The 26,489-nt window shown below is 43.7% G+C and overlaps 2 protein-coding genes across 8 annotated transcripts; one reads left to right on the forward strand and one right to left on the reverse strand.

The window, feature by feature from the left end:
* Nucleotides 1-4,075: 4,075 nt before the first annotated feature.
* On the reverse strand, nt 4,076-23,408 carry ATG16L1 (autophagy related 16 like 1). Of its 7 annotated transcripts, none has more exons than XM_083741731.1 (20): nt 23,187-23,408; nt 22,825-23,032; nt 22,366-22,459; nt 21,182-21,287; nt 20,324-20,397; nt 18,948-19,199; nt 17,922-17,987; nt 16,628-16,714; nt 15,003-15,059; nt 14,754-14,801; nt 13,915-14,017; nt 12,757-12,862; nt 11,994-12,064; nt 10,779-10,850; nt 8,823-8,943; nt 8,259-8,364; nt 7,540-7,689; nt 7,129-7,176; nt 5,902-6,003; nt 4,076-5,512 (listed from the first exon to the last, which is right to left on the reverse strand). In XM_083741731.1, the coding sequence occupies exons 2-20, from the start codon at nt 22,937-22,939 to the stop codon at nt 5,419-5,421; spliced, it is 1,872 nt and encodes a 623-aa protein (XP_083597857.1). In that variant the 5' UTR covers nt 22,940-23,032; nt 23,187-23,408; the 3' UTR covers nt 4,076-5,418. The 7 variants fall into 7 exon arrangements, with proteins under 7 accessions (XP_083597857.1, XP_083597856.1, XP_083597860.1 ...); XM_083741730.1 differs by having other exon boundaries at nt 23,237-23,406; XM_083741734.1 differs by lacking the exon at nt 15,003-15,059 and having other exon boundaries at nt 23,187-23,407.
* A 377-nt stretch (nt 23,409-23,785) lies between these two features.
* LOC310845918 (large ribosomal subunit protein eL39) lies at nt 23,786-24,170 on the forward strand. The gene has a single exon (XM_083741746.1). The coding sequence runs from the start codon at nt 23,855-23,857 to the stop codon at nt 24,008-24,010; it is 156 nt and encodes a 51-aa protein (XP_083597872.1). The 5' UTR covers nt 23,786-23,854; the 3' UTR covers nt 24,011-24,170.
* The last annotated feature ends 2,319 nt before the right edge of the window (nt 24,171-26,489 follow it).

The raw sequence follows: 26,489 nt of genomic DNA on the forward strand, positions 1-26,489 counted from the left end.
AAGTGTGAATTTTGATGGATAACCATGATTTGGTTATTGTTTCAGAAAGTATGAATTTGATAAATTTGGCTATAAATGCAAACTGAATCAAGTTTCTTCCCACATACGAGGCTGCTGCCTAGTAGCTATTATTGTAAACATAGCACAATGTTCACTAGTGCAGTCAGGTGTAATCTAACCTCCAAAGCTGCCCTCTATGCACACTTTCCTGGAATATTGTATTCCGGATATTGAAAATGTGTCAGGATTTTAGCATATGGAAAATGGTTGAACCAATATATGGGGTTATGAAATGTGGCTTAGTATGAGCAAGCAAACATGTCAGTTCCCAGATGAAATATTATAGCTGCTGTGCGCCTCCACTGGTCCTACAGTGGCCACATTACCCAGGTCTGTTCCCATGGTTTGGGTTAGTGTTGTGCCCTAACCCTGGCTCATGGATTTAAACAGGAAGCAAAGAACACAAGTCTTGGTGACACGATTGGGGAAGGGCTATAGCTCAGTGGTAGAGAATTTGCCTTCCATGCAGAAGGTTCCAAATAAAAAATCGGTCTTAAATTGCAACACTAAGCGTAGTCCTGCATAGTGCAGCAGAAGCAGGATGGAGAAGCAAAACGGCCACAATATTCACTTCAGAAACCCGCACATTTTCTTGCTCGCAATAAGAAACTATGACATGTAAGCTAGGCCAATGGCTTTGAGTGCTTTGCCATACACTTACTGAATTTTCCAACAAAATGAAACTTTTTAATTGTAGGGGGAAATGCCTTTTGGATGTTATGAAATGAAAAAATTGTGCTAAGTATGTATGCATGCAATAAACTTTTTCAGGCGCAGACATAAAAACGGAGGAATGTGAAGCCCTTAGGGAAAGGGAAGTAAGGTTTGAAGGAGGCCGAGTCATCTAGTGTCAGATGTGAATGGCCGATTTCATCCCACTCCAATGTTGTCTCCCATTACAGCGTTTTTCATTTCTTCATATGAGAGGATAGCAGCCACCTACCTAATATGAGAGAAAGTAAAGCAGTGCGTCTGTGGAGACATTAGGGCAAGAACTATATGTACCTCATGGCTCTGTGTTCTCCCTGTTCTAATATGACTAGAACAGTAAGAACATTTCTCCTTTACAACTCAATGGGTGCTATGGAGGGCAAAGTCAGGCTCCATGTGCTAAGCCTACAATACATTCCATTTCTTGTGTTTTGATAGGCTGTTACAGCAGAACGTGACAGAACCCAGGAACTGTTTTTAGTATATATTGGAAATGAATGTGGCACGTTTCTCTGTGAATAACTGATAGAGCATTTTGAATCATCTGCAGCCTCCTTGATATAGCTATCAGTTTGCCCACGCAACAGTGGATTTGGAAGCAAAGAACTGCTGCACATGTGCGGCACAGTCATTAGCTATGGGCCAGGGAGGGAGGCAGGGAGAAACAGAGAGCACATTCTGAAATACATCTTCTGCACGTGCATAATGGAGGCTGATGTGCACGTTAAGCTGAACTACAAAAATAGATCTGGGTGTGCTCAGCACAGACAGCATTTCTTCCTCACCCCACATCATCTCATGTGGTCCCCGTTAACTGCCTCCTCTGGATGGTGTGCATAACCTCACAACCTGGTTAGAAATGCAATCTACTAATAACGGTCCAAATTTTCACTAAAAGAGGTTGCAGTGACATGTTTAATTTCTAATATTTATGACTGCTTGAGACAGTGTGAAGCATTCTGAGGAACAGAATGCACAGAAACTGTAAAAATATAATTCACTCTATTTGGGATTAGCTGAATAATAGCCAGCAACCCAAAAGTGATTGATAAGGAGGATCGCACATCTGAGAAGTACACGTTAAACTCACCAATGTTTAATCAATTTTTCGGTGGCTGGAGTAGTATTTTGTATTGCAAACAAACTGGAAGTAGCATTAATGTTCAAAGATTATTTTGAGATTATTTCGAAGAAGTCTTTCACTTTAAAAACCCCACCCCCACATCATAAGGCTCACGACACTTCTATGGAAGGCAAATATGACTTAACTCATGACAAAAATGTATTAAGCCCGGGGATGTGGGGAGGGAAGCTCCTTCTAATTAGTGCAAACAACAAAATTTCCATAGGGAGGGAGCAATTTGACATATTCCTAAGCATTCATGTTTGTGCAGATCTCAATTCTTTTGAGTTTTATTCCAAGGCTCGTTGCTGGTATTTAATACAATTTATAATTCAATCATAATAAGGCTAAACAATAATACTGAACAATAAAATATGCTCAGTATCCCCTTTCAGTTTTAACTTTCTCTAAAATGAAAGCCGCAGCTCCTTAGTGAGGTGGTGTGTGGAGGCAGGACGTATAATCATAACTCTCCCTATGGAAGGTTGCATTGGGCCTCCATTTCACTAGATCCTCAGTTTTGTAGCACAAGACTAACCCTGCCTAGTTTATTACATTACACCTCACCACTCCCACCTCTGCCTGCACCATTCTCCTCCTTTGGAAACAATGCATAATCCTTAAGTAATCCTTCATCCCACTGATTCAGCACTAGGAACTGTCCTGGGTATTTGCTAGATCCCCAAGGTCAATTATGCAGAGTGCAGATGATAAAGGGCTGTAGCTCAGTGGTGGAGAACATGCCTTCCTTACAAAAGGTCAAAGGTTCAATTCCAGGCAACCCCAGCTAGAATTGAGAGAGCCCCCACCCAACCACACAAAACCCCCAAGTGCCACTACCAGTCAGTGAACAATAGCTAGATGGAGCAACGGTTTGAGGCAGCAATCTGTGTTGATGCTTTCTTAGCCAGGATATGCAATGTTAGATTTTTACTACATGAGGCGTCAAGGCACCAAACATACAGATTCCGTGGAAAGGAGGCAACTGTTGTAACAGGTTTGTTGTCAGGGCTTGCATAGCTCTGTGCAATGCACTTTGCAAACCCTGACAATCCACTGAGTACACGGGTCTTTCCAGGTGACTGCATCTTCACCTGCCCCACGCCTGACATCCTGGTGGGATTAAGCTCTCAGGCCCAAAGTTCCCACTCCTCCTCTAGCAGGAGGAAGACGGAATCCCCAACCACACCCCCATGTTTCTCAGCAGCGGCACGAAACATTGCACAAACGAGAAGGGGGGGGGAATCCTCTTGCTAAATGGGGAAGACTGGCATTCTCTTTACTACTGCGCAGCCGCTAAGGGCTCTGTGCACAATGGAAAAGCAACAGGCAGCCTGTTAAACAGGTGAAAAGACAAAGGAGTCACATTGTGGGAGTCCACAGCAGCAACTTTGTTCCCCCGCTGCTCCTAGCCCTTCCTCAACCTGGAGGGTTTAATTCTACCAGGTTTAACTCTCTCCACTCCTAGCCACTGTTGCATATGGAACTGCTGCTGTGAGAAGACACCAGTCAGGTGCCCACCAACCTCGCTTACAGACCAGCTCGACCTTTTTTGCAGTGAGCAGCTTTTACTCTGGATGCTGCCATGTTGATGGTCTTTGGAAGAGGATGTGAAAATAATTCGGCAGCTTTGCTATGGAAACCTGCTGTGCTCCAATTCCTAGACAAGAGGTTGCGGAGGTTTGGATCAAGGGAAGGTGCTCCAGGCTGTGTGTGTGGAATTGTCTGTTCCAGTAGACCTGAACTACGTCACGAATTTGTGTCAATTGTTAAATATCAGCTGTGTAGACAGGAGGGAGAGAAATTAAAGAGAGCCATAATGTGTGCGGACTACACTGAAAGGATGCTAAACCTCTGCAGGCTGTGATGTGAACTCCTCCCTTTGCAGTATTAAACGAAAAACTCATTTGACCTCCTTACAAACAGATTCCTGGGTAGAATGCTTAGCTAGGCTGTTAAGTTCAGGTGAAAATTACCTGAGTCATCCCTTCTTCTGCCTCCACCACCTTCCAACAGCATCAAGACACAACGGTCAGCAGCAACAAGCAGAGCCCACATGTAAATAGCTTCCTACTTCCCACCACAATATACTATTTAAGAGAAAGCCTTCTGCCATCTGTTCAGACACTTTTCTACACTTCCCCTGCCCAAAGTGGATAACAGAAGAAAGGGAAAGCAGCGTGGATTTAGAAGCAGGACACAGGTTTATTTATAACCGGTCAAGTACTAGTGGGCGGATTAATACAATAAATAAGATCTTTGTCCCGTGTCCTGTTTTCCTCTGCAGAAGTTGTCAAAACAAGAGGGGTCCCCTGGCAAAACCCCCGGACATGAATAATTCCTGCTCACCTCTGCCATTCAATACAAGTACTTCCCTACAAAAACAAGCTTAGGAAGGAAGCAAAATTATAAAGTGCAAATCAAAAGGCAATTAAATGCTGGTGGCTTGTCTCACAGCCCACTGGATGTGGAAAAGGTGTTTGGCTGCATCAATGTTCAGTGCCACAAGCTAGCCCCTCCCCAAACCATATTGTGCATTTGAATGCCGAGGGGCACAAGCCAACCACACTGCTCCGTGGCAGAGAAGAGAGAGAAAGAGAGAGAGAGAGAGAGCTCGAACACAGGAAGAATATTGCACATTTTCTCAGTGGCAAGTGATCTGAATTTGCCAGCACCAGGACATTTACATTCAGGGCTCTATCCCCCCACCTTTGCTCCTCTGCACTCAAGAGGCTCCAATACAAGGAGGACAGCAGAAGTAACCGTGTATTTGGTTTTGGTGCTGAAGTCTTGCTAGTTGTACATTCTTCATCACAGCAGCAGCGCTTATCATTCTAGCTCACAATTAAAACCCAATACAAACTGGGTCACATTAAAATGCTTCCATTCCACTGCCACCTGGAAAGCCTTTGGAGGATGCAGCATCTCTGAAAAAACAACAACCCTAGAACAGACAATTCCCTTAATGGCAAGTTAAGATGATACAGGGCACTGTGATTTAGTAAATGCTAGTGTCTCCCTCGACGCAACTGCCAATGTCATGGGCTTGTTCATATGAGATTACAGCTGAGCCCCCACCCTTCCTATGTTTCAGGATCCTTCACATTGCATCTTAAGCCAGCCCACAGAAGAGAACACAGGTGACAGCACATGCATAACATCAGGACAAACAGGAACTCTGCTAGAACACTCCAGAGCTTGAAGTGCCACTGGAAATTAAGGAATTGTTTGGCACTGCTGTCTGGTGTGGAAACTCTTTCCAATGCAGAGATGATACATCTTAAATGACTCCACCCAGTGAAGTCAATCCTTGACAGAGGTTGAATGCTAGCAACGTACTTTCGATGGGAAGGGGTTTTCTTCCTTGGCTGATGCATCAGCAGCTCTTTCCCAGACCCAAACTTTTGTGTTTAGCAAAAGACTTTTGCCTGAAGTTAGACACTGGACTTCTGCCCTGTCCAGACAGATGCGGACCACTGCCCTCCCATGCAGGTTTTTGGCATGCTGGTTTTTGTGCTTTCACGTCAAAATTCAGACCACAGCACAGCCTTGTTTCCTTTGTCCACACTGACCACATGGGCTCCAGATGGTGACCATGCCACAGCATTGATTGAGTTGCTGAAACGAAGCATGAAATCAGTTTATTAGATTGCGGAATACACTCAGAGTCCAGGTTAAAGGGAAAAAAAGTGCTATTCAGTCTCAGTTTTTTTAAAGCGTGTGCTGCAACTTAGTTGAGCCACTCAAGTTTGCTCGGATGTCATTTCTTAATCTCAATGCATACCAATGATACATTGAATTATGGGGTGATCCTAACCAAGTCTGCTCAGATTTAAGCCCTACTGAATTAAATGAGGCTTACTTCCAGGTAAGTGGGGTTAGGACTGTTGCCTTAGTCATTAAACCAATCATTGAGGGAGTGTTAAACTTCAGCTTACAGGCTTCTATGTAACTACCTCACCATCACACAAGATCTCTGGCATTCTGACAGCATCATCTTGCCTCACCTGTGATGCTTGGAGAGTACCCTCTCCACTTTCCCAGTAAGCACATTCCAAATATAGAGTGACCCGTCTGCTGAGCCAGCCGCCACATAATTTCCATCAGGGCTGAAGAATCATGAGTTTGGTTCAGGGAAAGAGCAGAAAAAGATTCATTTTTTTACCTTTTTGTCAAGATACTGGCCTCCACCACTAATTTATACTGTGCTCATAATGCAAAATCACTATGTAAGCTCACCCACCAAAGCCACCCAGAAATTCAGCACTCTAGCCATAGTTTAAACTAGAGCTTTGAAGTCATAAACTAAACAGACTCTCTTCAGAGAGTCAGAAAGGACTATAGTAGTGGTGTCAACACAAATTATTCAACACAAACTGCAGTAGATGAAAGGTGGCAAGGTACCCATGTTGCAGATATTTGGCAATTAATCTGCACTATTTCCAAAATTCCATCCAGCAACGTGACTATGGTAGAACAGCTGCTTGTCTAGCCAGGTGGCAAAGTGTCATAAAGGAATAGAATGATGGGGACACCCCTTCTGTCAGCTTGGGGAAGTGAGGGAAAGCACACACTTAGTTGCAATGCAATAAAGAGTTGATGCTAAATTACTTTCTTCTTGTCTAGGGCACCATAGAGTGTGCTCCACTCACCAGCACTACAAGCTAGCTTAGGGGCTCTAGAATTCATAATTTTTTTCAGGAAAATTAGTCCAGTTTAACAAGACACTCAACCTAAAATCTCTTCTTACTGAACAGTGGGAACAGAATCTTGAGTCCAAAGCTTCATACAAGCACAGAACCCCTTATCTACCTTGAACGGAGAGTACTCCACTTTTGCTAATAAGTTTTATTATGTTTTTATATATGCTAGAAGCTGCCCAGAGTGGCTGGGGCAACCCTGTCAGATGGGTGGGGTGCAAATAAACAACAAGAATTATCATCATCATCATTACCACCACCACCACCCATTGATCAGATCTTTCACTATGTAGCACCCAGTAAGCAGCATGTGCAAAAATAATAACATTCACACAAGGAAGCTAAAATTCTGAAGCTAAAACTGGGTAACTTAATTCTTAGAATAAAAAAATATTTTGGAACTCTGGTTACTTGGACATGAAATGCAACATTACTTTTAATAAAGAGGATTACTCAGGATCTTGAGTGCATAAAATGAAAAGTTTCACACATCCCTCTCAAGTGCCCTGTAGTTCAATCAACACTGCTGCTTACCTGAATACAGCTCTGTTCCAATCAGACCCGCATTTAAACCCTTGAGCACTGGAAGAAAAAAAACCAAAAAAACCCCCCCAAAAAGGTTAAATAAAACTCTATCTTTCACATTTTACTTTTAGGGCAGCTATGAAATAATTGACATTTCATCTCTACAGATCCAAATATGAATAACCCAACAACAAGGGAACTCCTCACAGCACCCCTTAGATACACAAACCTGGATGCCTCCTGGATTTAACAAGCTTCTATATTAGTATAAGATGTACAAAATAGAAGTTTTCCAGGACCAGACTAGCCTACTTACTACCTTTGCCAGTTATCATCATGGCTAACCCTGCAGTCCTAGTAGCAACACTACACATACAGCAGGCTTATAACTCCACAACCCACTTGTAAAGCAGTACTCACCTGAAAGTCTGTTTGACAGCACTGACTCTGAGATCAATAATCTTCAACAGGTCATCTCGTGAACAGGTGAGGAGTTCTGTTCTCTCTGGGTTGAGATCTAGAGCTGTAATCCTACCAAGCAACTCCATTTCCCGTACCACACACTCAGTTCTAAAAAACAAGAGTTAGCATTTATTTTAAGACTACTTTGCTCGGTGCTGCCAAGCATATGAGAATGCAAAGCCTCACTAGTTAGCAGCAGCATACTATAATAAGGGATGGAAACCAGATATCATGGTTCACATGCTATACACAGGATTAGTTAAATTCTGCGCTGTACCACTCGCAGTCTGGAACAGAATTAGTTTTTCCAAGCATGTGAGCAAGAATTTAAAGACAATCATATTTCTAATCTTCATACATGCAGAGGAGTATTTAAGTAGTAGCAGGTGAACTCATCTCAGTTTGATTCAGAATTGGCTCAACATCTAAGAATTTTCTTGGAGAATTCCAGAAAAACTCATCTATTTTCCAAGGGTTCTCTCCCTAGCTCATGTGGTTTTCAACATCCTGCAGCGAACTGTGCTGTCTGAACTATTTGCATAAATCACAGCTCAAGGAATCTCCCATGCACTGGAAGCAGTGGAACTTCACTGATCACGCTACAAATGAACCAAAGCTAAGTCAGAGGGCCTTTTCAATGTCCCCTTACCCCAGCACATCCTCCATCTCAAACTTACCTAATATCCCAAAAGCGAATTTTCTTGTCGAAGTGTCCACTCATCACACACTGTTCTGTGCAGACCAGATCATTGCAGCTGGAGCCAGCAAACACTGTTTTTATACCTTAAAAAAAGAAGACAACAACTATAACCCCCACACTCCAACCATACTCTTCTCTCAGCAAAAAAAACAGTTGAACCCATGACTCATGCACCAAACACAATTACTGTCTTAATCTTACTGACCAGTAAGAATGCCAGCCCCATAAGCTAACCCCTCTAATCACAAGCAAAGTAGCTCCAAAGACGTTGTGAGCAACCTCACCCTGTCACAAGAATCTCAAGTAGAACGATGACGTGGTGCCCTCTTGCTGAGCATTATGGTAATACAACATGGTAGTACAAACTACTTTTGATTCCAAGTAGATATCAGAATCTTAATAGAAGGGTGATCAGTACCAAGCTTGTACACTTTTGAGAAATAACAAGTCCATAAAAGTTCTGCTCTTATGCCCTTCAACACATGCAAGACACACAAAAAGCAAGGGAACTACTATTGTATACGTGGAATAGCTTCCTTACAGACTTTGCTGCGCAGGTCCCACAGTTTGAGGGTTCTGTCGTGACTCCCAGATACAATGCGTGCATTGTCCAATAGGAATTTGGCCGACAAGACTTTTCCACTGTGCCCCGTGAGCGTGTGCTAGAAAGAGATTGACATCCTATTAGTGAAAAGGCTTGGCAACAGTTGCTCTCTCGAGTCATGCCATCCAACCATTTAGCAAGCACAGAACGCTGATAATGTTAAAAGGTAAAGGTAAAGGTACCCCTGCCCGTACGGGCCAGTTGTGTCCGACTCTAGGGTTGTGCGCCCATCTCACTTAAGAGGCCGGGGGCCAGCGCTGTCCGGAGACACTTCCGGGTCACGTGGCCAGTGTGACAAGCTGCTCCGGCGAACCGGCACCACAGCAGCACACGGAAACGCCGTTTACCTTCCCGCTATAAAGCGGTACCTATTTATCTACTTGCACTTTGAGGTGCTTTCGAACTGCTAGGTGGGCAAGAGCTGGGACCGAAAGACGGGAGCTCATCCCGCCGCGGGGATTCGAACCACCGACCTTACGATCAGCAAGTCCTAGGCACTGAGGTTTTACCCACAGCGCCACCTGTGTCCCTTTTGCTGATAATGTTACCCAGACTCAAACCCGGTTTGAGATCTAAACAATCCTAGTTTGGTGTGTCAAATGCTGGTTTGCCAATCACCTGCTGTATAGAAGACCGCATCCACATCTCTTAGTTGGGTAAGGTGTCGGCAACCATAGAGGGTGGGCCTATGAGCCATGATTGCTAAATGGAAACTCAGAGTTCAGTGGGAGTATATCCCAAATTACCCGGTGCCAGGGATATGCAACAGGAGATGGCTTTCACCACTTTGTCCTGCTTCCCAGATATATATGGCTGGCCATCTTTGGAGATGGAATACTAGTCTAGTTAGACTTTGGTCTGATCCATAGGGAACTGCCTAATAATAATATTATTAATAATAATAATAATTTATTATTTGTACCCCGCCCATCTGGCCGGCTTTCCCCAGTCACTCTGGGCAGCTTCCAACAAAGATGAAAGATACACTAAAATGTCACATATTAAAAACTTCCCTGAACAGGACTGCCTTATACCAAGTCAGACCATTTGTCTATCTAGCATAGTACTGTCTACACTGACTAGCTGCAGCATTCCAGGGTTTCAAGCAAGAAACTTCTCCAGCCCTACCAGGACTTGCTGGGGATGGAACTCAGGCCCTTCTGCATGCAAGGCAGGTGCTCTAGCATAGAGTCACAGTCTTTCAGGGAAGCAATTCCTAGAATCTTGAGGCCTCCCCCCCCCCCCAAGTTCACACATATTAGTATTTAGTTAAATGAAGCTCCTTCTACTGGGTCCGTTCGAGCCTCTAGTCTAACTAACAGTGGAGGCTATTGCAGCTATCCTATCCTACACGATTTTGAACTGGAGTTGCTGGAAGCTGGACCATCTGTATGCAGTTTGCATGGCAGAGAGGGAGCAAACTAGAGAATGAAAGAGATGAACGTGAAATGTGTCTTTATGCTTACAAAGACCAACTTCAAAATGCAAAGGAGAAATACGCTACTTTTATCTGTTCACCAACCTAGAATTGGTCTGCTTCCACCAAAGCCAATATCATTCTTCAGCAGTGTTTTAATATTAATGTTAAGCAAAATTCTGCAAAGTATAAAAATTTCTCAGGAAGGTTCTCCTTCAGACCCTCTTCTCGTTTGCTGACCTCTCAAACAGTACATTCTACCCGTAGCAGCAATCTGCATCTGCCAGGTTAACTGTAAGAGCTCTTTGTAAGTAAAAGAAGAAAAGAGATTAACGAGCCACTCAATTTTGAAAGGTTTCAAGAGCTGCAGTTAAAATCCTGCAGCACATCCCTACAAATTTCTAACACTTTTTGATATTTAGAAGACAAGTGAGAAGCAGGCATACATGCCACACCTGTGGGGAAAAGATACTCACCCGTAACCGATGATCATCCACGGTCCAGATCCTACTGGCAAAGTCATTTGAAGCGGCTAATAAATAAGAGCCCTGGGGAAACACAATTTTAAACTCTTTCAATATGATCTTTCTTCTTCTAGAACAAGGATGGGGAACCTCTGGTCTTGCAGATGTTGTATGGACTACAACTTCCAGGTGACCTAACCAACTGTCCACGCTGGTCCACCACCAACTGGAGGGCACCTGGTCCTTTCATTGTTGTAGCAATGTTTTCTAGACTACCTGCTAGTTTTCTAGACTACCACTACTACCTGCATGGTCATCTGCATCAAAGGAATGTTGTATCTGTCTGTCACCAGCTTATTTCAGATCACTGCTGCATCCTGCTACTTCTTCTTGACCTCCTATTAGGTCTCTTCTTGTCCTCTCTTTTGATGCTGAGACAGTGAGTACCCTTATTATTGTCTTTAAGCTGCTTTCTGTTTCACCTTCTTACCTGAAGTTAAAGAACCTCTCACCCAATTTTCTTTACTCATCTACCACTGCTCAATCTTTTCACACCTAGTGCCCCACCCCACCCCATTCCTTCTCCCACTTTCTTCCTGCCGCAGCTGATAACTTGACAAGAGCTCTTGAGAAAGATGTTTTGCTGCAAAAGAGGTCTCAGCTAAAAAATTGAGATCATATACCCATAAAGTGGCTCCAATACCTCAAAAACTCCATTATCTGTTTATGTTGGATAACAATGTCAGTCACGTCTACCCAGTGCTCTAGAGTAACACAAACTGAACGTATCTCTATTTATCAGCAAATACTCTCCCAATCATAGCATGTCTAGAGTATGATGGAAGCGAAAATGCTGGGAGCTGCGATGGTAAAGGAGGCAAAACCACTGGGCAAATCAGACCTTTTACTGTTCATCACTGACCTCAGCAAAACACTGTTAGATATCAAAAGAAGCAGAGACATATGCCATGTGCCTCACGAGTTATGAAACTGTGACATTTCATACCTTGGCAGAAAATCAGTGCATGTTATATACAAAAGGCATAAGCAAGTCAATCTTACGAAAAGGACAGTATTAATCAGTGCTAAAATGGCTCTAATTTTGTACCTATTTCTGGACGATTGTGTCATTTCCTCCCTTATCTATTAAGTGCTTATTTCAGAGACATGGTTTGGGAAGTGCGGTGGGAAACAGTTGCAAAAAAAAGGGCTATAAGAAATACTCACCGCACTATCAAACTCTATGCTTGTAATCCCTGCATTACTGCCAGAGAGAGAGCCTTTAAGTTCACACTTTTCTGTGGTGCAAGAAAAAAGAAACAAGAGTTAGGAGGCAGGAAAAAGATTGAACCCATGTCTATTTCATTCAGCCAAAAGCAAGAGCAACATGTATTTATTTCATTTCATTATTTTCTAAGAGGATTTAAAACTGGTTCTTCATTCAAAGAAATGTCAGGGCAGGGTGCAACAAAAATACACAATAAAATGGCCTGAAAAAATATCAAACCATCACAATAAATCAATTTATCAAGTCATGAATCATTATGGAGGGATACTTTGGGATGATTTCTGATGTTGTTATACAGATATTGAAGGAAAGTATTTGAAAAAAAGCAACATCATAATGAAAACACACAGATCTGATATTTCAGGATCACTGACATACAACTGTATGTAGCCTTTTCACTAGAAATGTTTGGGACCAAACCTGGAACCTCTTTCATCCAAAGCAAATACTGTCCCACTGGAATTATGAGTTCTCTCTTCTCTGAGTAGCGAACAGTTCTGGAGAAGACATTTATCATCATAGCTGAGTGGGGAGTTGAAGATGAGTTTCCTACATCCAAACCCAACATCCTAGTCACCATATGAGAATGGCTCTTTCAAATGTTCTGCACTGTAGCTGCAGATCTTCACAATTATTTTGAAGATGTCAACAATGGAATCAATCTTAGGAGGAAGCTCATCTGTCCCTATTTAAGGAACTTACCTCCACAAACTTCCCAGAGTTTGACTCTCCGGTCCAAGCCTCCTGTTGCCAGTAACCGGGAGCCAGGGCTGAACTGCACCGCATTCACCTCCCCATCGTGCGCATCCTAGGGGGATGGAAATATAGATGGTATCAAAAGACACTCCAGTCTACAAGAGATACTGCAAGCTTGAAGCATGACCCACACTCACACAGTGTAACACCAAGTGGATCATTTGTCAAAACTACTATTTTCCTGTTTGATTTCAGCTACATGAAACCAAGATATATAACAACCAGATCTCTACAATAAACATCCCTAGAACAATGGCTGTGGTCTCTCAACCAACTAAGATGGTTAGGGGACTCCTGCCCATTATATTTTAGATGGAACGTATTTCTCCTCTCACCATTCACAATCACGAGGTCTCAGCTTGAAAACTAAAGATCATGCACATTAAGACACATCCCAAAACTACCGGCTCCTTGGCTCACTTTGTCAGATAGCAGTCGGTGCCAAGCCGCTTACACTTTGGCAGCATGCACTGACTTTATCCGCATATTGTCAGCAGCCTCATAACACCTCACAGCATTACTAAAGTGTGGATGGGAGATAGAAAGCATAAAGCTGCTGGGAGCTGAGAAAGTAGCGGGTGTGCAATTCACCAGTGCAATCAGAGATTTATGACATCATCACTGACCTCAGCAAAACATCTATTAATGAACGAGTTTGTGACTTGTTTTACAAAACTCTGAAACTGGGGCCCAATTTTGGGCTGCCCTTGTCAGCCAAGCCAAATATTGTGGGCATCAGGACCCTGCTTCTCCCTCTGCCATGGGCAATCACTTGGCTCCTCTCCTAGACTCCAGGCCTGTTTTGCACAGCAGTCAGGTTAACCTCTAGCCTTCCTCCCAATCGTGGAGCTGGGGAGGGGTTAGGGATTCCCTCCCACTTCTGCTGCTCCAAAGTTGCGAGAAGGCAGGCTGGAACAGGTCGGGCTCACCAGCGGATGGTAGGACACTCACCACTGCAAGCACGGTGAGTGAAGATGTGAAAGCGAGAGAGGGACATCTGCATAAATGGTTACAATTACATAATGACGACAACAGTAAACAAAAACAGATTCACCTAGAAGTTCTACATCTAAAGATAATGTCTCTCAAATATACAGTACTTACAAAGACACACAGAGCGGTGGTAGGGACTCGCACCTCTTTGCTTGCGCCTGGGTGTGCCTCCACGTTATCTTGAGGGGTAGGGCATGAGGATAAAGAGCGTCTCCTGAGAAAGGGCACAACCAATGCATATAGTTAGGCACAGGTGGGAACCAGCTCTGTCTTCAAATTATAGGCAGGGAGATGATCCCGACTACACAATAGGGTAAGAATGGGAGGGAAGGGGCAGAGAGACTTCAGCCCGATTCAGGTATAGCAGCAGTTGGGTGGTTACGCCCACAGAGATGGCTTTGCATGGTTGGGACTCCCCTGGCTGCTATAATCTTTGCAACTGGCTTCTCCCGTGGACCTGATGGATGGCATGGTAACTTGAGGTTGCTGTTGGCCTGGGGAAGGACTCACCAACATTACAGCAGCCTTATGGAGTCCTGAGTTAAAACTAATCAATTCAAAGATCACTGCTAAGACAAGTTCCTGCAGCTTTTCAATTTATTTTAAAGAAATGTTTATTTTTCTCCCATATAAAGTAAATCCCACTGAATTGCAAAGGTATATACTCCTCAGTCTAAAACTCACATTGCATTTCTACACCTAGACACGGATGCTCAGCTCAGTACAGGAAGGACTACAATGATAGGCCACAGCACAGTCATTGCAACTACAGTTAACTTACAATTAATATTGCTCTTTTAACCCAGCCCTCATCTAAGAGGGTAAAGTGCACCTTTTAACAGGGAAGTCTTTTCACTGCTACAGTTAACAACATCAAAACAAGGCAGTTACTTCAACATCCCTCACTCACATGCTGGATTAAGTGTGAATAATTTCAAGCGAATTTTCACCTGGCAGTATCAGAAGAGTGATGTCCCAAAAGGGGAGACTCAGACAGACTGGAGGGAAAGATCAGAGGTCAGCACACAGCAGATGTAAGGAACAGGAAGTTGAAAACCAAAGAAAAAAAGGGGGCGGGGAGGCAGAAGCTAGAAAAAAAGGCTGAAATAAGGACAACTGTTTGCAATCCTTGCATCACTGGAATATCGGTGCATATTGTACTGATATGTAACAAAAGAGGCGAATGTATTCTAACCTACCCAAATATATTAGTGATAGAGTCCAGAAGGCCTCCAGCTGGCTGGGAGTGTCGCTTACTAAAGAGGAGGGGAGGACAGATTTAAATCTTGTTGTTCAAACAGAGATCAAAAACACACATAGCCCACAGCATGCAACAAGGAGAGCATTTCTCCTCGAACCCCAACTTCAAGCAGGAAATTCAAATTCAGGACAGTCAAAAAAGTCACCACGTTGGAACTGAAGAAATAAAAATGCTTGCATCACCAATTATGAATTGAGCGCAATTCATGTTGGCCTAACAGCAGGAAGAGGAGGCTCCTTACAGAGGTTTAAGCCATTTAGACCATTAAGAATTTGTATTGAGAAATAAGTTTTCAGAGATAAAGCAATCAGGTGGTTATGATCCACAAGAGGAGCTTATAAAGAAATATTTTCATAGCTGAATATGAAACTGAAAGAGTAGCTTCATAAGAAAAGGATATATTTTTATTTTTTAAATAAAAATTGTGGTAAGAGCCTTGGCCCACTAAGGGTGGGGGAGATAAAGATCTGTTTCCATCACTCTCTCTGTCTATCAGTCTTCCAAATACTTAAAGCCAGCCTGCTTCCTTTCCACCTGCAGTTGCTGCCACTACTACAGGGCTTTGCCACACCCAGACACAGAGTGATGGGTTAATTACAGCTCTCCAAAGCTGTGAGAGCCAATTTAGGTAGCTGTGCCATGGTCCTTTCAGTCAAGAGAAGAACTGTCTGCAACAGCTCCACATCATGCCTCCTCTTCATTGGAACAGGACCACAGACCTGACCATACCGCCAGCTCTTGGCCTCCCTTGCATTAGCGCTGCACTGCTCCCTCCAGTTCCAGGAACAAGAACCAGCATGGCAAAGGGAATTTGTGGAAAACAAGGCAGCAGCTGCTCACACTCTGTTTTCCTGGGAGAACTTACAAGTCAGGAAATGGTAGTTCTGGGATACTTAGAGTCATAGAATCATAGAGTTGGAAGAGTCCAACCCCCTGCCAAGCAGGAAACACCATCAGAGCACTCCTGACATATGGTTGTCAAGCCTCTGCTTAAAAACCTCCAAAGAAGGAGACTCCACCACACTCCTTGGCAGCAAATTCCACTGTTGAACAGCTCTTACTGTCAGGAAGTTCTTCCTAATGTTTAGGTACTTCCATTAAAGTATAATGATATTGTTAAAAAAAAAGAGATCTCCCTAGCTAAAAAAGGTTCTGTGGAAAAGTGAGAGGTCACTCATACTAAAAAACATTCTGATACTTCACAGGGCTTCATAACTACTGACATTTTGAATGATGTGGGAATAGTTCACAGGACCTTTTTCCAATGAAATGAATGGAAACACAGAACTCCAACCTAACAGGGGCTGCATAGGAGATATACTCAAGTACATTCACTGCTTCCTCAGATGCTGGCATTTGTTAGCCAAGAAATCACAAATACATCCATATTGGAAATAACAACTCTCTCAAAAGTATTTTCCCTTTCAGGATACAATAGCAGCAGTTCTCAAACTGCTACACCATTAAGGATATGTGCAATTCCTCCCCCCACCCTTGGAATTCTTTATTAGCTTCTTGTGGGTCAGGGTGGGGGATCCATTATTTTATCCCCATTCTTCTTACCTGGCTGTTCGATTGACAGTGCGCACCGGAGATGTCTCATCAGCAGGGTCAGAGGTTTCATCCGCCAGCACTTCAATATCGTCATCCCTGGAGGACAGGACCGTGCCTTTTTTGAATCATTTGAGAGTTGAAGGACATTCAGGCATTTGGGCTAAGCAACTCCCTGCCCTCTCAACAGAATTCATAAGCTTGCTTCCTTATATGGCTAAAGGGAAAGTGCACTTTTACAGACACCTTCTTTATGTGCACTAAGGAATTAATTAGCCTAACAGTAAGGAGAGTTTTGCCACTGATGTTTTATTTGCTTTTTTGTTTTTATTACCTGTTGATTTTTTGAGTATTTTTACTGTGAAGCGTTGGTTTTGCCCAATCCAAACCTAAGTTGCCTTGAGCATCTAAGTAAGGTGGAATTCTACCCATTCTTTTTAGTCAAATTTTGCCTTTGAAATTCAAGCTGAGCCCGCATACATTGTTTACATTTTACAAAGTGTGATTTCTGTGCACTCCAGGGATAATAAAAGAAAATGAGAGAAAGCAAATGTGTACTCTATGTCGACGAAACCTCAAGCACAGAACTGATCAGCTTTCACATACTAGTAATTTAGATCAATATTTAAAAATATTTTTGATTGTAGGTTGTTGTTGTTGTTTTAAAAAAACCTGTAGTAAGTATAAACTAACAGCAGCTTGTTACTTTCCAGGAAAGTAGGAAATTGAATTTGATGTGGAAGCTTGAGGTGTCTTCCCGACCACTGCCTTGTGAATTCTCTCAAATCAGCAAGCCAAGGATAGCCCAGAATGGTTGGCTGGGGGTTCAGAGGTGTGCATGGACCACAGGTTAAGAACCCATGATGTAGTGGAAAATTTCTTGTTTCCAAAGAGGCTGCTGAAGGAGGGGACGCACCACAGTAACAGCTCACCGGCTTCCTTTTTTGCTGGTCCCCCACTGCATTCCCTAATGCTCACAATGCAGGGACCTCCAGTTTCCTGATCTCACAGGGAAACCCTTCCCATCTCCTATCTATCTCATCCATTTCTACAATCAAGTAATGCAACATTGCCAACTTAAAAGTTGTGAACTTATTTTGCATTCCTCCGTTCCCTTACAGATAAAATTAAGGCCCTTTCCCCCCACTTGACCGCACACTTCAAAGTGCAGAATGCTATAGTCAAAATTTAATGAAGAACATTCAAAGCTTGAACAGACCAGTAATGTTCATTGTGGGGTCTGTGTCTGCTTTCTAGGACTGGCACATGTAGACATTAGAGAAGAATGAGGTGAGGGAAGACTTACTGTTCAATTGGCAGCGGCTCTTTTGCAGCTTCTGCTAGTTCCTTCTGAAGCTTGGCTTGCCGTCTTCTATGAGGGAAAACAGAAATGCTAGGAAATCCTGTCACTGGCTGACATTCTCTGAAGGAGTGTGCAAATGATTCAAAAATATCAAGGGTCCAATAATCAGAGGCTGAAATCCCAACCGTCTTACTGAGTTCAGCACAATCACCAAGAAGTGCTTCAATAAATATCTCTATGTCATATTGACTTCTACTGCCTTTCGAATTCTCTCCCAAAGGAGGCTCAGTCGATGTTCACAATTTTTTGCATTGTATCTTTGTGTACCACTCAAGATGTTTGTAGTTAAGTTTCATAGAAATTGTTTAAATAAACAAATAAAAAGTACTCCAAGCAACTGAAACCACATGTACCACCAGTGACATAGCTAGAACCAAGGATGCACCCAACCTACACACTTGCTCTTTCAGGTAGAGTTCAATCCCATTTTCAGAAGGTCGCCTGCCCAATTCTGGGACATGAGAATCACCAACCGACAAGGATTCAGTCTCAGTTTGTTGCCCCACCTCCATCCCATTACAGTGCCCAGATATCAGTTCAGTATTCACATAGCCTTCCCTGACTCAGATGGCACAAAGAAATACAACTGGGTGTCATCAGATGGTACCCAGCTCCAAACTTCACCTAATGCTTTCACTCAGGAGACAAGATTAGCATTACAAGCACGCATGCAAATAAGGCTAGCGAGGAGCAATTGAACAGACACAAGCTGTATTACATAAACCATTCTTAAATTGCTCTACATTCAGATCGACTTCAATCTCAAAAAATGCCCTTCGCCAGGATGCACTGAGTCGTTAAGTGGCCAGGATTACTGGAAAAAATACTGAGATCTACACACAGAGACACAGAGTTTCTATGTTCACCCAGAAAAGATGGGGATAACATTTGGGGAAAATAAATTTTGGGGAGGGGCTTTTATTGCATATTTAAGCTCAACTCAAAGGTTTTAACTTGCTGGTATCATACCTGGAATCTTTCTCATTTTCTGCATTGAGCCGATTAGCTTCTTGAGCTTTCTCTGCCATCCAGCGTGTTACCAGCTCTTGGTTATCTTCCGTAGTTTTTCTCAGTTTTTCCTCAAGGGCAGTAAAGGTAATCTGGAGTGCATCATACTCATCCTTAAGAGTCTGATTGGCTCTTTCAAGATCTTGTAGCTTGTTCCGCAGGTCCTGGCACTCTGTCTCTAGTTCAGATATCTTCTGCAAATATTCTACAATCCTTTAAGAGAGGCAACCCATATATTTATTATTGAGGTGGCGCTTGGGTTAAACCACAGAGCCTAGGACTTGCCAATCAGAAGGTTGGCGGTTCGAATCCCCGCAATGGGGTGAGCGCCCATTGCTTGGTCCCTGCTCCTGCCAACCTAGCAGTTCGAAAACACGTCAAAGTGCAAGTAGATAAGGCGGGAAGGTAAACGGCGTTTCCATGTGCTGCTCTGGTTCGCCAGAAGTGGCTTAGTCATGCTAGCCACATGACCCGGAAGCTGTAAGCCAGCTCCCTCGGCCAATAAAGCGAGATGAGCGCCGCAACCCCAGAGTCGGTCATGACTGGACCTAATGGTCAGGGGTCCCTTTACCTTTATTTTACCCCAGGCTAATGCTTAAACATGACTCAGGTAGCTCACTACACTTAAAGATCACTTAAATAGTATAACAAAACCGAAGGAAATAAAAACAGGCAGGCAGGCAGATAAAGCACAGTATTCAAAAAAGCCACCAGCTACCTGTCAGGGCAAAAACATGTCAGAATAAAAAGATATTCACCCACCAGTGATAGCAGGAGAGGTGGGCATCCAAAATTCATGAGGGCAAAATGCTCCACAAAATTGGTGTGGCCACTGAGAAAACCCTCTGACATTATTACAAACCGTGCGTCTGATGTGGGATATAAATAAGGGTTTCTTCACCTGTTCTTAGACAACAGGCAGGTGAGTACAAAATAAGTCAGTCCCTTCACTTATGATGGACCCAAGACATTTAAGGCCCTAATAGTCGTCACCAACACTTTTAATTAAGTCCAGAAGCAAAATGGGAGCAAGTGTATGCAAGGCAGGTGTAGTAAGATACCAAGGGCACCCACCCACCAGCCTCCTTGCTGCCACATTCTGGACTACTGAAGCATCTGAATACTCTTAACAGTAGCCATATGTAAAACACTTTGCAATAATCCAGTGTAACCAAGGCATGTGTTACCACAGCCAGGTCTGGCTTCCCCGGGAAAGGGCAGAGCATGGGCACCAGCCTAAAGTGGGCAAAGACACTCAGTTAAAATGAGAATTCAACCAAAAATTGGCATCCAGCACCAAAATCAAATTCTGTAAGTAGTAAATGGGTTCTACTCACTTTGTATTATTCGTTTGCATCTCACTGTCCTTCTGTTGTATTTGGTTTTTCAGGTCAATCACAGACTGGGCCAACTGTGAAGGAAACTATGTTACTGAGGGAAATCAACTATTAATACAGTCTACTTTTTGTGTTTGATTTTCCTTTAACCTCAGTGTTTCATTTTTCCCCCTGAACACCCAAGTATACATACACCTGCCAACTTAACATAACATTTCATGCATGCTGAAATCGTACTATTATTTATTAAATATTTATTAAAACATTTATTACAAATATTTACTCTAGTCTTTGAAAACATATGGAATATTTGCTAGACCCAAAGAGTTGCATTTAACTAATTTTTACTTAGAGTACATTTACCGAAAGTTATAACTATGACTTAGGTCTGTTGATTTCAATGGGTCTACTCTGAGTAAAAGTTAGCTGAATACAACCTAAGTGTCTTTATTGTTTTTCCTTGAAGAGATACCTGCGTAATTATTAACCAATGTCACAATATTAGTATACAGTCAAACCTTGGTTCTCAAACAGCTCCGGTTTCGAATGCTTTGGCTCCCGAACACCAAAAACCTGGAAGTAAATGCTTTGGTTTCGAATGTTTTTTGGAACCCAAACGTCTGACGTGGCTTCTGTTTTGAGTTTCCCTATTGAACTGAGGCTTCCGCTTTCAGTTTTAGAACGTTTCAGAAGTCAAATGGTCTTCCGGAATGGATTACGTTTGAAAACCGAGGTTCTACTGTACAGAAGTTAAGTTTTCAAACTTCTGAATCCCACAGTAAGCCTATAATTACTCTGGTACCACTGCAAAAGAACAGTATTGAAATGTTACACATGGATACAATGGGTGCTCCTAACCTCGCCACGTTTCTTGTGCAACTCTGTCAGCTCCTCTTGATGCTTAATTCTAAGATGGGCTATTTCTTGCATGTGAGAATCATTCCTTGCACCATCATGTCCTGGACTGGAATTTCCCAGAGGATGAGAAAAGAAAAATTCTCAGTTTTTAATTCACAAAGCATTTCAAACTACTTTTTATCCAATTTCCACAATCCATTTTTCTATCAAACTTTTTGTTTCAGATGGCTATCCCTATATTTAACATATTTCACTTCATTTAAAAGAGTAAAATTAATGTTTCAATGTAGAACTTAGATTACATAAGCAGAGCACCGTATCTCCATATCAAGATTTTCTTTTTTCCCCTGTTCGGTACACCAGTGATTTTATGTACTTTGTTGACCATTTTAGCTATGGGTGAATTGATCTCCAAGATAAATGCCCCCAGTTTCTGCAGATATAGTGAACATCCATTCTCTCTTCATACCCTATAGATATCCTATATGGCTCAAAATCATACTAGCTAAACTTTTCAAAAACCTAGTATTACCAACACATTTAGCGTATCATTTCTATCACTGGATAATAAATAATTTGTACCCTTCCTTGGGAGTAAGCCCAATGGTATTGAGGAGTTACATCCAAGAAAATATGTACAGACAATAAGCATTATAGCAGTTCTTAACAGTACAGTGGTACCTCTGGATGTGAACGGGATCTGTTCCTGAGCCCTGTTCTCATCCTGAAGCGAACGCAACCTGCGTCCGCGCGTCATGATTCGCTGCTTCTGCGCATGACGTCATTTTGAGCGTCTGTGCAATTGGTGAAACCCGGAAGTAATGCACTCCGTTACTTCTGGGTCGCTGCGGAGCGCAACCCAAAAACGCTCAAGCTGAAGCAACTTCAACACGAGGTATGACTGTAGTTTTAATAACTGCTATACAAGAAAGCTAAAACATATTCATATATTAAGAACATGAAAGCCTTGCTGCATCAGACCAAACACCCATCAATTCCAGCATTCTGCATTCAGTGTGATCAGCCGGAGGTCTATGGGGAAGCCCTAGAAGGACATGCATGCAACAGCACTCTCTCACTAATACTGAAAGCAGTACATAGCTATTATGACAAATAGCCATCGTTGGTGGAAAGGGAACAACACCAGACACAGTAACCATCACTTGTACTGATTCAGCAAGTACCTGATCTCATGCCGGCTTGGCAAGTCATATTTTTCCACTTGTAGCTTGTCAGCCAGCACTGAATGGAAATCTGACTTCTCCAGGAGCTTGTTATCTAATGAGAAGGAGTTCATTTAAAAACAAAAGAAACCACCAGTTTTACAATCCAGCAATAGGATAATAATGTTTTACTTACTTTAATCTTTGCACCGGAAAACAACATTATAAAAGCAACGTTCTGCGTACATGCTCTTATAAGTATAAGGCCATTAAAACAGGGCTGGCTACTTCAATCTGACTAAAAAAAATTCAAAAGACTTTCACCCAGACGACAAGTTGTTTACAATCCCGCAAAAATAACCTTCCTCACACACTATGGCCTCTCTCACACAATCATTTGGATGGCAGTCAGTTTTTAGCAATGTATGCTCTTGGGGCTAAGCTGGAGACTTTCAAGCAGCCACCAAAACCTTTACTTACACTGCAAGATAATCTCTTCAAAGGCCTGTCTCTGCAGCCGGTCCCGTCGCCTCAATTCGTCCAGTATGTGCCGCTTCCAGGCGGGGAGGCTCGCTGCCCTGAGTCCAGAAGACATCTTGCCTTCTCAGCCTCCTCAAGAGTTGAGCCGCCGGCCTGGCAACACCTTCTCCCCCCTGCGAGGGGCTCTATGAAAGCGAAACGACGAGCCCTAAGAAACAAGCAGCCAGCAGAAGAGAAAATGAATCAAGCGGGCGCGGCGGTCGGTTCAAGGAAAAGAGAGAAAAGGAAAAGCGAACAGGAAGCACCAGGAGAAGGCGGCGGGATGGGGAAAGCATGGAGGGGAAAGGGAGGCGTCCAGCTACCCTGAGCCGACTGGGGCGGTCGGCGGGAGAGGGACGGGCGAAGAGCTCACCGCCAGCTACTGAGGAGGAATGGCGCAGCCGCGGAGCTTCCCTCCTCTGCAGGGCTCCTTCGCCATTCTTCCCCCGGGCCGCAGCCCCCATCCAGCCCCACGGCAACTTCCCGCAGGCGCTCTGTCGGTCCCGGTCGTATAGCGTCAGGAGGGACCTTCCACCCTGGAGTCGCAGGTTAATGACGTCAGCATCCTAGTTCGCTGCGCCTGACTGACCACTTCAGCGCCATTAGCAGCGTCATCCCGCCGTAGCTGCATGCCCCTGATATTCTCTTTTACTGTGTATCCTCCTCCACGCACTCCATCCATTGCAGAGATTTTGCCTCATTTAGGAGAGTGGATTTAACAGACTGGCAATGCGCTGGACGACTCTGTAAAAAAAATGGCCGCAGGCAGAGGGCTTCCCTAAGCTGCTCCGTTTTTTGTTTTCTTTTTTAATAGTCTGTGCACCGACCTCCTTCTTGGGAACGGATCCTGGGAAGAGGCGTCTCCGAAGCCGCCATCTTAGGAAGCGAAGGGGCAAAACAGATTTTGAGAGTGTGGACTATTGGGTAATAGGGAAATTTCAAGCTCTTTTCGTTTGTAGCCATTGTGGTGAGCGGTTGCTGGAGCTTGAGTATGTCTTCCCACAAGACTTTCAAGATCAAGCGGTTTCTCGCTAAGAAGCAGAAGCAGAACCGGCCCATCCCGCAATGGATCCGCATGAAAACTGGCAATAAAATCAGGTACAACTCCAAAAGGAGACACTGGAGGAGGACCAAGCTCGGCCTGTAAAGAGAAGCAGCTCTAATCTTACCGGCACAACCCTGAATGGTCTCTTCCTACCAACCTGCCACATTATCAGGGCTGGAATTCTGTCTTGTGCTGTGCAGTCTCCCCCCTTTGTAAAAATATTTGTTATTACAAATATTAATGAATTTAAAACTGAATGATGGAGGGGGGGGGGAATAGGGGAATTTCAACACGTTCTTCGCCTCGCCCATACTCTGGCCGTCTGCAAATGAAAGCTGTGCCTTGTCCATCTGAGCTGGGCAACTTTTTCCCCGTTTCAAAACATGCTTTTTAGTTAACACCCCCCCCCCCCGCACCGCCCAAAGGCTCGGAGCCTAGACAGCTACTCCACTGATCCTCCTCAACAGAAAGAAGCAGTTTTTCCACCCCCACCCAGGTCATTGCAAATTAGCCACACACTCCGGATGAGCACGGGTAATGTTTACTCAGAAGTAAACCCTAGTGCGTTTCATGGGACATAGTGCCAGGTAACGGGCTCCGAAGGCGTGACCAACGTTTTAGTCTCTTGCAGCAAAAGCAACAAAGAATCTCGCGGCGCTTCAAAGACTAGCAGGACTGAAGTTTTCGTGGACTACAGTGGTACCTCGGGTTACATACGCTTCAGGTTACAGACTCCGCTAACCCAGAAATAGTGCTTCAGGTTAAGAACTTTGCTTCAGGATGAGAACAGAAATCGTGCTCCGGCGGCGCGGCGGCTGCAGGAGGCCCCATTAGCTAAAGTGGTGCTTCAGGTTAAGAACAGTTTCAGGTTAAAAACGGACCTCCGGAACGAATTAAGTACTTCACCTGAAGTACCACTGTACTGTGTACTGCACTTCATCAAATGTATAAAGTGTTGTCTTGAGTTGCAGGTACATACACTAGGGAAGCGGGGGAGAGAGATTGTAAACAGTGTAGTCAGAAGGAAATGAAATGTCATAAACTACATGTTCAAGGAAATCTTAAAGTGTATCTGTTGCAAAGCAAGCCTCATCATATTCAGTATACCTAGGTGTGGGTGAACATACTTGCACCCTATATTGATTTTGAAATCTTTGTAATTTCAATAGGACTCTGAAACAATGAAAATGTTTCCTTCCTCCAAGGAGCCAAACAGTGAGCACATGCAGTGGCTTTTGTAGGAATTAATGATGCTTCTAATTTTTAATAGGTGGTGAAAGAACACCATTTCAAGAATCATGACTCAGAGTGTATAAATAGCTCTTCTGAGAGCACAACAAAAGCATTGTCACTGTCTTGCACAGCAGAGTCAGAGTACATGACAGTTTAATGGGTGTTTAGTGCAATAAATAGCTAAATGCATGTGTACCATGAAGCATGTGCTACTTTGCATGAGTTTCAGAGGAGCTGGGGATTTTAGTTGCTACCTTCAGTCTATAATAATATTAAAATATGCTCCAAAAATACTTGTAGGCAACCTGCAAATAAAAGTCCCACATTTTAAAAAATGTCATGTTGGTATTAGGAGAACCTCACAGGTATGCCCATCTGTGTGAGGAAAGGAATCTTACCTCCTCCTAAGACATTGCAAATGTGGGGAGACAGCAGGGCCTTGTCAATACTGACCCCATTTTTCTGGATATTTCTGAAGCTCTAACATGCATGTTAACCTTAATAGAAGCTGCAGTTTGTTTACCTTGGAATAACTCCCTGGTCCTGAATGGGGTAACTGCCCCTCAAGGACCAGGTGAGCAGCCTGGGAGTCATTTTGGACTCATAGCTGTCCGTGGAGGTGCAGGTTAATTCTGTGTCCAGGGCAGCTGTTTATGAGCTCCATCTGGTACGCAGGCTGAGACCCTACCTAAGACTGTCTTGCCAGAGTGGTGCATGCTCTAGTTATCTCCTGCTTGGACTACTGCCATGCGCTCTACGTGGGGCTACCTTTGAAGGTGACGCGGAAACTACAACTAATCCAGAATGTGGCAGCTAGACTGGTGACTGGGAGCGGCCACCAAGACCACATAACACTGGTTTTGAAAGACCTACATTGGCTCCCAGTACGTTTCTGAGCCCCTTTCAAAGTGGTGCTGACCTTTAAAGCCCTAAACAGCCTCAGTCCAGTCCAGTCCTGAAGGAGCGTGTCCACCCCCATCATTCTGCCCGGACACTGAGGTCCAGCGCCGAGGGCCTTCTGGCAGTTCCCTCACTACGAGAAGTGAAGTTACATGGAACCAGGCAGAGGGCCTTCTCGGTAGTGGCACCCACCCTGTGGAACACTCTCCCCGCCAGATGCCAAAGGAAAAAACAACTACCAGACTTTTAGGAGACATCTGAAGGCAGCCCTGTTTAGGGAAGCTTTTAATATCTGAAGGACTATTGTATTTTAATATTTTGTTGGAAGCCGCCCAGAGTGGCTGGGGAAACCCAGCCGGATGGGTGGGGTATAAATAATAAATTGTTGTTGTTGTTTGGGTCTGGACAATAAATCTTGCTTGGTTGGAAAAATGGCATACCCAACAGT

The sequence above is a fragment of the Podarcis gaigeae genome (assembly GCF_964106915.1).
Source record: "Podarcis gaigeae genome assembly, chromosome: 5".
NCBI classification, from domain to species: domain Eukaryota; kingdom Metazoa; phylum Chordata; class Lepidosauria; order Squamata; family Lacertidae; genus Podarcis; species Podarcis gaigeae.

Bases quoted from the DNA above. Each gene is read 5' to 3' on its own strand.
- ATG16L1 (XM_083741731.1), bottom strand. From the start codon at position 22,939: ATGTCTTCTGGACTCAGGGCAGCGAGCCTCCCCGCCTGGAAGCGGCAC. The intron at 22,460-22,824 runs GTAAGTAAAGGT...CCTTCTCATTAG, and splicing joins TGAAGAGATTATCTTGCAGT to ATAACAAGCTCCTGGAGAAG. The intron at 6,004-7,128 runs GTAAGCAGCAGT...ATGATTCTTCAG, and splicing joins TGGAACAGAGCTGTATTCAG to CCCTGATGGAAATTATGTGG.
- LOC310845918 (XM_083741746.1), top strand. From the start codon at position 23,855: ATGTCTTCCCACAAGACTTTCAAGATCAAGCGGTTTCTCGCTAAGAAG.